Raw genomic sequence first — 12738 nt, 5'->3', positions numbered from 1 at the left:
GTCCTGTCAGTTGGATGGCCAAACAGTGCTTTTTCAGCCCCCCTTGCCCCTCCCCTGAACCCCATCAGGGATTACAACTGCTTAACATCCAAATCTGCTCTGTTCAAACATACCATTGCGGTGAATGACAGATCGAGATAGAGAGACGGAGAAAGGAAGAGATATAGAGGTAGGGGAGAGGTTGAAAGGGAGAGAGAAGCAAGGACAAGAGGGTCCTTCAAAGCCCAGTCCCTGTTTCGTGTTTTTAGTAAGAGCGTATGGAACAGAATGCCACCATGTTGCGACTGAGGGTGAATCTTTTCAGCACGTTCAATCCCTTCAAAGCCCTCACCATCAAATACAGTATACCACCTGATTCAATTAAAAGCCAGCGAAGATCACGCTAATGTTACTCCGGAGTGGGGCGTCCAGATTCACTCAAAGCGGAGGAATATCTGACCGCCCTTTTTTCCCCACCTTACACAATGCACTATGGCTAAATACAGAGAAAGAAATTAGCATTTAGACTGCAGGGAAGATCAAATAGTTATTCACGCTTTTGAAAGCAGCACTTTCTGCCTCGCAATCTGCATTGGGAAACCAGGAGTCCTTCTGCAGAGAGTTCCTGTGGTTCTTTGGCAAGAGCTGTATCTGACACGCACTGCCTTACTGAGTATAAAGTTATACAGGAGACACGGAAGCAAATGTGAATTTGCTCCGTCTGTACACTCAATTTACAAAGCTTACATGACCGTGTTTACCTTAATAAGAAAACGAAAGCCGCGTGACAGGAATCAAAAGCGTCAGATTCATTTAATCTAGCCGTATGAATGCCTGTCAAAGGTTCAAAGGTCACATACCTGCCATCCCTGCAGTTTACAGTGCTGTAGAATGTGCCGGCACTTCTCCTCTGTGGACAGCTTTCTTTTTTCTCCCAGGATGGTGTCCGCCAGGTCCTTGTATCTAATAGGGTGAGGCAGGAAACTTTGAGTCCCATCGCTTCGGATGAAGAAGCATTCCTTTTAAGCAGTAGTTTACAGTGCCACACTGAACAAAGATCACACACATTGACTTTTCCCCCATTTTCACGACCCACTGAATTTCCTTCCAAACTGCTGCTTTTTTCTTCTCTTTCGTTTGAGGGAAATACACTGCTCTCCGGTGGGCAATTCCCCACTAAGTGCCTATGACAAACCACACCAGCAACAACAACAATCGTATAAATAACAATAAAAATCCATAAAATGTAATGAAATTCTGCCTGGATGTTCTCATCCTGATTCACAGCTGTTGCCACGGAGAACCAACCAGTCTTGTTATTTTTTTTATTGCTGAGGACGGGGGGGGGGGGGGGGGGGGAGTCGAGGAACATCCAAGCCTTCGCTGTCACTTACAAGGGAAGGATTTGAGCGTGACACATGTCCAGGGTAGGAGGGGACAGGGGGGAAGGGAGTGCACCCGGAATGGTCTCCAGAATTGAACAAGACCATCTGCTGACCAGCCATTATGAGGTGCAGAGGTCAGCAGTCGAAGAGGGCAGGCTGGTAACCATCTGCTCCTATTGGTGCTGGCCAGGGCTGTTAAAGGTCAGCAGCCTCCTTACTGGCTCGGTGCAACCACAGGGGTCGCCGGCGGTAAAGTGAACAATGGGTGCTGATCTGAAATCAGTCGGGGTTCTCTGAGCCATTACAGAATCATACGTTTCCACATTGATCAGCCTCAAAGAAGCAACCAAAGATCAGACCGTTTCCAATAATAATGATTTCGTATTGCTGCAACAGGGTGAGCGGAGGCCTTATGGTTCATTTGCTGTTGACTATATGTTCCATAAGTTTTTTTTTTCTCTCAGGACTTGCAGGGAAACAAAGGTTTGTATGCCCATAGAGAATAAATGAGGTCCTCATTCATTAGGGTGCTGGAGCCAATACAATATAATATAAATCTCCTTTTCCCTTAAGAGACAAAAACATGTGAAAGTGTGTCTCAGTGTGCAGAGACGCACTGAAGGCCTGACGCAGTGGTGTGGGAGGGGCGGGCCTACATGGACCCTGTTGTCTCATGACGACCAGCTGAGACAGCAGCAGATTGTTTTGGTTAAACACCTTCTGCGAGAGTTAAAAGATTCCTTTTGTTTGTTTTTTTATTTAAGGAAAGAAGTTGTCTATGAACTTTCACTCACCCCCCTGTCTGTATGGTAATGCGTAGTCTTCGAGACACCGTACGCCCCCTCAAGAGGGACATAAAGCCCACAGAAACTTCTGGATCGGTGACCTCTTATGTATATAGATAAAAATGATTTATATCCTGGAATTTTGTGAGCCCCTTGAGGATTGTGTCATATGGTCACAATGAGGCAATGAGTTTAAATGGGGTGAAGGGTAGGATTTGGGGGGGGGGGGGTGGTGGTGAAAGCCTCATAAAAATCAAAGTGTCACAGCACCCCATGCACAGTTAAACAAAATACAAACCCTACCTCTTTCTACTCATCATCAAGCAAATATTCATCCCTGCCCTCATCTAGATGGATTTTTTTTCACTTAATTTTGAACATAATAATCAGGAGGATATTTTTGGAAGGTAACCAAATGTTCCCATCATCCTGTCCAATTCCAGCACATGCCGCAGGTGCGCAAGGTGATAGCAGGTCCTGTTTTTTTCAACAAAGCAGAAAGTGCACATCCTCTGCTGCTCTCTGACATTTGAAATCCTTCTGGAGAAAAATATAGAAATTCTTTTCTGCTCAGTTGAGCATTTCTTTAAGGGCCAATCCATTCGTCAACAGTACACATTTTTACGCAAGCTCTAACGTATGGATATTGAAAATTCATCTCATATCTTGTTTGGGCTAGTGAGTATCAAATGAAATTGGAGAAACAAGAATTAATTAATAATAAAACTATAAATAATAAAAAACAACTGTAAAAAAAACTGTGCCTCAAATGTGACAAACATAAATATTCCCAAAACACATTAAATAAATACATTTTTATTATAAATTGTTTTTTAAGTTTATTTCCAAAACATTCCTGAATATGGTAAATGTTGCAAATGTGAAAGCTTGTTTGGCTTCCTGGATGTCTATTAAACATTTTTTTTTCCCCCTTATACATTATTTATGATACACAAAAAACTTGTTTTAGAAGGAACACTATTCAGTTTCCTTATTCCTGTTAAACACGTTGAATTGCAAATTGTCATTTATGGAAGTTTTATCATTGAATTTAAATTTATTGAATTTAAATCATAAAATGTTCCTCAGTGTCCTTGTCTATTTTGTCCTTGTCTAGCATGTTGGGCGAGTCGGGCATATTTGTGCGAGATGGGCATATTGTACATATTAAATACATTTTTAAAAAGATATAAAATTGTATGAGATACAGTACAGAACGTTCCGGTCACAAGCCAACTGTTTAACCAGGGCGGCTTGCTGCTGTCCAAAAGCTTTTCACATTAAATTATCAAGGCTGATAAAAGCAGCTGCAAATGCAATTGACCTTAACCCGCTATAATAACTTATCAAATCAAAATTCAATAACACAGTGAATTTGTGGGGAGACTGCGGGGGGCACGCTGGCGAGGAGAAGCGGCGCTCCGATGCTGTCCCCAGGACGCGGCCGTGATTTATGACCGCGCGGGTATCGTTAGAAAAGGGGGCGGGGCCTCTGGGCCCGGCTGCTGCTACGAGACCCGGCGCGAGACCGGCGGTGTGGTAGACTGGAGGCCCATTGTGCTTCTCCGCTTTCATTCTAAAATATTTACCCTTGAAATCACGGCTTAAGGAGACATGCTTTATACTCCATTGAACGCACGCACACGCACACGAATACACACACGCACGCACACAGACACCCCTACACATGCGCACACACGCACACACACGCACACACTCACGCACACACACACACACACACCCCTACGCATGGGCACACACCTCTACACATGCGCACACATACATACGCGCAAGAAAGCAAGCATGCACACCGGTAAGCACGCGCACATATACGTACACACTCCTCTTCACACGCACACATATGCAAACATACATGTACACATGGGTATGCGTGCATACACGCACACACACACACACACGCACACACAAAGGCAGCATACAAAGATGCATTTATATTCACTCCATTCTTTGTTTTCTTTTTGACCATAGAAAGTAGGGTGGTGGGTAGAGTGGAATTTAGACTGTAGCGCTCTGTCCTTAGCTGACCTGTGCTTGATCTGTGAGGTTTTGTCAGGTCTTTGACAGTATTTTGCCTTTATTTCAATAGTATACTGAATTTCCATATTTCAAAGAGAAGGAATTGCATTAGTTCCTTCTGTTGGTTTTTTTTTTGCAGCGCATGACTAAAACTTACGGACAGAATGCCGCAGCAATTGAATGGCACGTACCGTACCAGACGCTATTTCTGTGCACAGTTTCACACCTTTCAAGCGGAGCATGCCACATTCTCGCCGTGTTAAATGAGATATCCCCTCTTCCACCTCTAAGTTTACACCCCCACGTCAGGTGCGAGTAGACGCGCGAGGCCCGGGGAGGGATTCGGAGAGGAGAAGGGAACCACGATAATTAAGAGCTAAAAAGCACGGGGAGGACCAACGGGGAGCTGGGAAGCACCAGAAGCCAAGCAGAGGTGTGAGCACGGTCGAGGGAAGAGGAAGGAAAAAAAACGGATTAATATGGAGGAGGCTCGGGGAGGAGACGCGAGACGCTGCGATTAACGAGGAGGTGCGAGGAGGCGTAGGGAGACACTATGACTACGAGGGGGCGCGAGGCGGCTCAGGGAGGAGCTCGGAGACGCCGTGGTAAATGAGGAGGCGTGAGGAGACATCACTATTACCAAAGACGCATGAGGAGGCGTAGGGCAGGCAGGGAAGGGCAGGGGGGAAGGAGAGAGCGGGACTGCGCGGACGGGGGAATCCTCCCCGTGGGGAGGGAAAGCCGGGGGCCTGTGATACGGCTGCTTTAATCCCCGGGCATTACAGTACGCACCTGATGTAAAGCACAGCGGTCCTGAGGTCCGCGCACAATGCGCGCAGAGCCGTGATGAATGGCGCACTAAATGAAGGGTCACCCCGAGGGAGCGTCCACAAAGGGGCGTGCAAATCAACACGAATTTCAAACCAAGCCCCCCGAAAAAAAAAAGAAAATCTGCATTTACATCACAATCGGCCCTCCCTCCGCCGGACTCCCGCCGCAAGCCCCCCAACCCCTCCCCCGTCTGGGCCGGCGACGCCCCATTGTGATGCTAAACGCCCGCGGTCCGCCGCCACACGACGCGCACGCCTCCCGCTCGCCTTGCTGCGGTACCACTCCCCCCCCCCCCAACAATGGCGAACACTCAGACGTGCAGGAAAAAGAAAAAGGTGACGGTGGAAGTGAGAGAGAATCCGCTTATCAATTAATGTCCTGAGATTCAAAGCGCGGTGCCATCTGAGGTTTACAGCAATAGGAGATGAGAGAGTCTTTTCAGACAGATATTACAGAGTAAGAAAGAAAGAAGTAAATCTGAACTCTGGTCATTCTGAGTTCTCTGATATGGAGAAGGAGGGAAGGTAAAAGAATGAAGTGAGAGGAATTAAACATTCCAACCCAAAGAGAAAGTCAAGGGTGGATACAGAACATTGTGCTCATTCATGACATCTTACTATTAAATGAACATTTTCCACCCAAAGAAATAAAGTTGTTCTTACTCTTACTGTTTTGGTGGGCACAAGGAGACTGGAGAAACAGAGAAGCATTTATTGTTACTTCAATAAGAGTCCTCATTCTCACTCCCCAAGAAGGAGTAACATTAATGAGTTATATAAATGATTTGTCCCTCTAGAGATAATCATTTATATTGCCCACATAATATCCTTTATACGGTAGCAATTGAATATGTGTAAAAAGGTTCCCCTGGGACATGCTATGAATTAGTTACACAGAATTTTATCTGTGGAGTGGTCCATGGCACTCATTTTGTTTGATTTTTCAAATTGGACAGATTGATTGTTTGGTTGACTAACTGATTGATTGATTGACTTGTTTCGTTGTCTGGCAATAGTCCCACCCACCACCAGAAGGCTGGAAGAGGAAACACCGAACACAGAAGGATTATTCCACCTACTTTATCATGATCTTCCATTTTTGAGACCAAATGAAGATCAGAACAAAAACAGAGAAGAACCAAATTCAGGTTTTGGACTTGGATTTGGATGCATGTGGCCTCGGTGGTTTTAAGGTACAGTACATGTGTGCTGTAATGAAGCTGAGGTTTCTTTCAGGCAGTTTTTGAGGACAGTGAATGAAAGTAAAAGATAAAGTGTCTAACCTGCAGCAATACTTCAAAATCTGCAGCAATACTTCAAAGTGGAAGAGATCATTCTAACCAAGACACTAAACCAATCCAACAAAAAAACAAAAATGTCTTTCTTTTTTCAAATTTCAAAACATAAAAGTTAACATGTTGTGAAGGGAATTATTGGTAGAGTAATTTAGGTTCTGTATGACAACTGGATGACTGGATTAACAGTATTATGCAATATATGGACATTTCCTGTGTCCTAACAGCTCTGAAATTCAGAAATAGAGTCTGCCACATCAGTTGAATCATAAACAACAAGACTGTAGCATTCAGGAGGCATTGTTCAAAAAACAGAGACTTGGTGCTGATGAGTATTGTTTTTTGTGTGAGCACCCTAAGGGTTTTGGGCCCATTTCATCTTGGGATACGCAAGACTCCTCTTTGTCCATGCCTCCCGCCCAAGGTCCAAAAAGTATTTTGTATACACAGAGGGGTGCACTGTGATCTTCAAACGCAGAAATGCTAATTTCAGTATTTCAATTCCTTGTCTATAATCGCTGCAATTTTTACAGGAAGCCCCCTTATGCTAATGTCATCAGCGAGGGTGTCTGTCCCTCACGTTTCAGCAGAGAGAGCGGATTCAGGGACGCCGGTGTGGGCAGGAGATTAATGATGTTTACTCCAGGGTGGTGGAAACTGTTCTCACCATGTGACCCCTTACCCCCCCCCTGCATCCCCCCCTTCATTATCTGACTAGAATGTTAACGCACAAGGCCAGTAATCCCTTTATCTATTGCAGAATGAAGCAAGATGGAGAAAACCCTGCTCATCCCCCTACCCCCCATTAAAAGGAGCGGTTCGGGGGATGCAGAGATTGAAAGAGAGAGAGAGTGAAAACCTAACAGGACTCTTCAGAGCTGTGAAAGTGTTGGTCTTTGGGAAAAAAAAGAAACCAACAAAGGCTTTGTTCCCATTCTGTGTGTGTGTGAGAGAGAGCGTGTGTCACTATGACATGGCACTGCGACCAGCGTGCATTTAGTGGAAATTGGCTCTGGCCTTCAAGCCACCCTCTTCAGAGAGTTGAGAGTGCTGGAACACCGTATTCTTCGTCTTTCTGGAAGAATGACAGAGGCAGAGATTTCACAATAAGCCACATGAGCTCATGCGGCACTTTTTCCTTTGTACTCCTGAGTTTGGGATCACCCTGACCTGGCAAAGAGGCTATGCCAACCTGCGAGTCGCTCTCTGCCACATCTTTAAAAGCTGCCATTGTCAAAGGGGGACAGTTTGAAATGTTACACAAAGGTTATTTTTTCCATAAACCGCAGAAGCCAGCTGCAGTCAGAATCTAAATGAGAAACAACATCTTACCATGTACGAGTTTATAACATATGTATTGCGAAGCATACACCATATGTGTGTGTGTGTGTAGAGTAAAACCAAAAAATATAAACGTTCTGAAGGATTTATTCTGTAAATTGATTTTGTTGTTGAAAATTCACAGGGATTTGCATTTGCAGCATTTTCAAATTTTACCAGCATCTAAAAAGTTTCAAACCAAGGAAGAAAACTTTACAGGACTTAACTGAGCTTTGGTAGCAAGAGAGATAGATGGCTTAAGTGGGGGTAGATCCGTGGGGAAGGGGGTAGGTTCCTTACCGGACCAGGAAACTTGCGAAGGGGAGTCGGACCGGATACCCGTAGCGGATCATCCTCACCATCTCCAGAACCCCCACATAATGCAGCTGTGTGGACACGTGGAAGCTGTCGAAGGCGTCCGCCCGCTTGGTCTTGTTGGGTTTGACGCACTGCACAAAGTGTGGGGTGCAGCCCTGCAGCTTGCTGATGATCTCACTTAGAGAGTTCTGGACCACACAGAAGGAGAAGATGAGAAAGTAAAAAAAAAATGTAAACCACAACATAATAAGTCCATATCAAATTTCATATCATGGAAATGAGCTGGGCTCACCATCATGCCTGTGGCTTGAATGACATAATCATGGATAAATTATCTTCCTAGAAACCTTACAGAAGTCATCAGACTCCATAAAGGTATTTCAAGGAGTTGGCCTACAAAACCACAATAAAATTTACTTTACAGTGCCTTTCACAGACCTTACGCACGGCTCTACTACAGAGGAAGTGACTGGGAACCATTGCAGCCATTTGAAAATGCGATGATTTGGGCCGACGGTGTCATAAATACAGAGAAACGCCCCTTTCTATTTGTGTAAGCGACAGAAACCTGATGATGTCACAATCCTGCATTCAGCAACACCAATCAGATAAGCCAGGGGTATGTAGCCAGGAGTCGATGCTGACATATGGGTAATCCATGGGAGATATTTACACCGTGCAATTGCGCCAGAGTAACAGACAGTAAACCCGACCCTCATTATCGGAAACAACCGAAAACTTCAATAACTCTCACTCAAAAAACCAAAACAAAGCACAAAAAAGAAGAAAAAAATCAAAGACAATTAATGACGTAAGATGTACTTTCTCTGCAATTTAATTTGTTTTACAGCAAAGCGCATGCTCTTGTGTCTTCTGGGTTTATTTATACATGCTTGCGTACTGCCTTATTTTTCCTTCTCTTGTTTCCTTATGAGGCTATTTATATTCAGATGAATAAGGCACTCCAAACTCAGTTAATTCAGCCTTGTATCCCTGCCCGTTTTGTGGAGATTGGAAATAGTGCAGTTTGTCTATAAACCTTTCTAATTCTGGAGAGAGCCCCCCCCCCCGGCTACTCAGCATGGCTCGTGGCCGTTGATGTTTTGTGGATGAGATCACCGCCGCGTTCGTGACGCCATTGGTCTCACTGAGTAGGCACACAAGACCGCGCTCAGAAACAACAGCCTCTTTACTCGCGGGGGCAACATGCGAGACGGTGACGAGGGCAGGAAGCGTGGCGTGTGCGTCTGCACACTTCTGGGCGCGCTCGGGTTTCTTTCCACTGCGTAAGAGCGCGGCGTACGAAACGACCTCTGGGGCGTAACCGCCGCCCCTGTGGTTTGAGTCACGTTATTCTGTTCTGCTTTCGGGGGTGGTGAATGGCTGGCGAAGGAAAACAAGCCAGCGCTTTATTTATAAGCGGACGACAGCACTGCGCCGTTTTCTGAAACTAAGAAAGGGGTGATCTGTTTCTGTTCTCTGATTTCACGCCAACTTTTTCACGCCAAATTTCTGCTCTTAATGATTTCATGAGCCTGAGCTGACATTGCAGCTCAATTCATTGATAAGCTCATGAACCCCAGCTGATTGTATCCGTGTCTCTCTAGGAAACATTTTGCTGCAGTTTAATGTACGACCGAACCACCGCTAGCGTGTGGAGGTAATTGGCTAATTGGGTAATTGTTCATAAATCCCTGCATGCAGACTGACCCTCCAGGCATGGAACTGAAGTCACAGAGGGAATAACTTTCGACAGAGAGCCACGCAAAAAAAGTCCTGCAATACTAAGGGAGGGTAAAGTGCTAAGTACCCTTTACTCTACTCCTTTCCCTGGGGACAGGTGAGAGTTAGTGTGCGTGTCCGAGAATACAGATCAGTACACATGGCTTAACCGTGAAACCCCCCCCCGACTGGCAGCTTAGACCGTGCTGATGGCTGGCAGTGACATGAGAGAATGCCGGGGAGCCCCCCCCCGACCCCACCCCTTGGGGTGACTCCATCCCAGGCCAGGTTTGATCGCCCCTCGTCCGCTCGCTCACCCTGAGCTGGATGGCGACCGTGACTGGTCCACCGCGCTCCAGCCGCTGCAAGAGCGAAGTGCTGCCTTTCTTCTTCAGGAGCTGAAAAAGAAAATGGAGGACAAGGGATTCTGACGAGGAGGATGACATCAGCGCGGTGAAGGGCAGGGGTCGGCTGCCGTCGGAGGGGACGTTCAGGCCGGCCTCGCGCAAGGCGAGGACTAGACGAGAACAGCAGACAACGCTGCGCCATCAGGTGAACCGGGGCCAAATCGCCACTTCTCTATTAGCGCGTGGTTATCTTAAATATTCTGCCTGTGATGTCACAGTAATGGCTACAGGCAAACAGCATTATCAGCTCCCAAGATGCAGCACGGCAGCTGAATCAAGCGAGATTATGTTGTGAAACAAAGTTTGAGAAATAGCATTTTTCGCCCCATGTGGAAAACACAGCCTAAATTCTAGGGGAGATTTGTGGGTCAGATTTAGACCACTACCAATGACAAAACAATAGTCTTCAGCTTCAGGCTTCCAGGAATCAATTCTCCTCATGCCTTTAAAAATACCCACTGGACAACTAATTCAACAAATACAATTGTCATCAAGTAATAAAACTGTCAAGGTAAACAAAATGAGGACAACTAGCTGTACCTTTCATGTCAAAGTTAGATAACATGAATTCTAGTTAGCCATTGTTACCTATGCTATTTTGGTGCTGGGATATTTTTGCATGGGAAGGAATTAGTTTTTGAGCATCTAATTCATCAGCTCTCAAATATTTTCTGAAGGGACTGTCTAACAGTAAAAATGTAAGATATTATAAACAATATAACTATATATCCTTTGAACATACAGTAATTAGGCATACATGTGCTTATAACCATTCAAAATGTGCTTTTAACAATATTTGAGGTAAGCACATGTTATTGTTGATGTTGAACAAGCTTGCTGCCCCAAAAGTTTGTCTTTTGTGAACCCCAACAGAACTGTTCTTTTTTAACGCAGTCAGAGGGAATGTTCGTGGTTATGGGTGTATCAAAACCCTCATTGAAGCCAGATTGGTATAGATGGTCTCCCCTCCAGACACATTGTGTGGGGCTCAGGTCCTCCATCTTGGATCTGCCCTCTGCAGATTTGGGGTAATTGAGGGTTTCTTGGCCTGCCTCACGTCAACAGAGCCAAGCACACTTCTCCAGGGATGTACTGTCATTATGTACAAGGGGGTCATTATTCTCCTCCCTCCCAGACCCTTCAGGAGAAGCAGCCGGGAATCAGGTAATAATGGAGACCTCTGTTTGCGGGTTCTGTGGACCCCCCACAAGAGAAGCGTTGGCATGGCAACGTCACCCCTAACAACCTAACAGAAAGAGCAGGGCACTAAGTGGGTTCCATCTGGGAAACCAGAATACTTGGCTAGGCTTGGACAAACAATCAGGTCCACTGAAAGAAAATAAAATAAAAAGCTAGATAAACCAGGTGAACCTGGGTTTCCTGGAGGCTGAAAAATTGATCTGATTCTGTGTAGTGGGAAACAGGACGTGTGTCGTCACAAGGCCAGGAACACTGATAAAATGGGTTAAGCTGTGGAGACACCCATATCCACAGGCACTTTTAAACCTCATAATTCAATTATGCCCTCCCCGATTAAATTTAACATGGAGGAAAAAAATCATTTTCCAGATGCTTTCATTCAACTGTACACTCGCCCCAAAATAAAGCTCTTTGGCAGGTGTTTCTGTCTAGTATCCCTCTTACTGTAATGCAGAGCAAATGTTATATCATATTATAATGATAACATCATAAGTCGGTGATGCTATCTGTGACGTTTTCTCCCGTTGATATAGACATGTTGGGACTTGCCAGGACCCGGGGACAGTTACATAATGGAGGAAGGGGGGTCATTTGGAACTGCGGTTCGGGTTTCTAATTTGTTAGGAACCGCACTCGGCCGCGACCTCGTTTCACAGGCGGCCCGAAAGAGAGGGGGGGAAGCTGCCTGCGCTCGGGCGCGGGATCAGCCGGAATCCTGCGCGGTGGGGACGGCCTCGGCCGCCAGCCCTTCGGACGGGATTGGGAAAAGGCAGGCGGGCCCCGGATCAATGCAGATTCAGGGAAAGCGCATCGGGGTAAGGGCTGCTAATGGAGGGCACTTCCGCCGGCCCCAGCCCTCGGAGGGATATAAATAGAGAGGGCCCGGGCGGTTGGCCTGCCAGCGCAGGGAGAGGCTGGCAGAACAGACTGGAAACCGGGCTTCTGCGCTCACACCGCGACCTGACCTGACCTGCAAATCAATGAGCGCGCCTATCAGTCAGAGAGTCACAGAAGAGAAACACACACACACACACACACGCATACACAGACATGCACACACACACACACGCACACACGCGCACACACACACACGCACACACACACACACACACACCACACACACCACACACACAGCACACACACACACACACAACACGACACACACACACACACCACACACACACACACAGCACACACCATACACACACACACGCACACAAACACACACACACCACACATACACACACACCATACACACACACACACACACACACACAACACACCACACACACACACACCACCACACACACACACAACACGCATACACAGACACACACACACACCATCACACACACACACACACGACACACACACACACACACACACACAGCACACACGCAACACAACACACACACCACACAGCACACACACACACACACACACACACACACACACACCAC

The 12738-nt window shown here is 46.2% G+C and overlaps 1 protein-coding gene across 1 annotated transcript in view; it reads right to left on the bottom strand.

Annotated features, from left to right (window-relative positions):
• The window catches only part of LOC135250346 (unconventional myosin-XVI-like), a 123978-nt gene that overhangs the window by 30147 nt on the left and 81093 nt on the right, over positions 1-12738 (bottom strand). The window contains 3 exon segments of the mRNA XM_064326547.1: positions 840-942; positions 7932-8137; positions 9989-10069. Coding sequence (XP_064182617.1) covers positions 840-942; positions 7932-8137; positions 9989-10069 — 390 coding nt within the window.

The sequence above is a fragment of the Anguilla rostrata genome, chromosome 3 (assembly GCF_018555375.3).
Source record: "Anguilla rostrata isolate EN2019 chromosome 3, ASM1855537v3, whole genome shotgun sequence".
In the NCBI taxonomy this organism is placed as follows: Eukaryota; Metazoa; Chordata; class Actinopteri; order Anguilliformes; family Anguillidae; genus Anguilla; species Anguilla rostrata.
The sequence above is the reverse complement of the archived record's forward strand: the minus strand, read 5'-3'. Positions and strand labels throughout refer to the sequence as shown.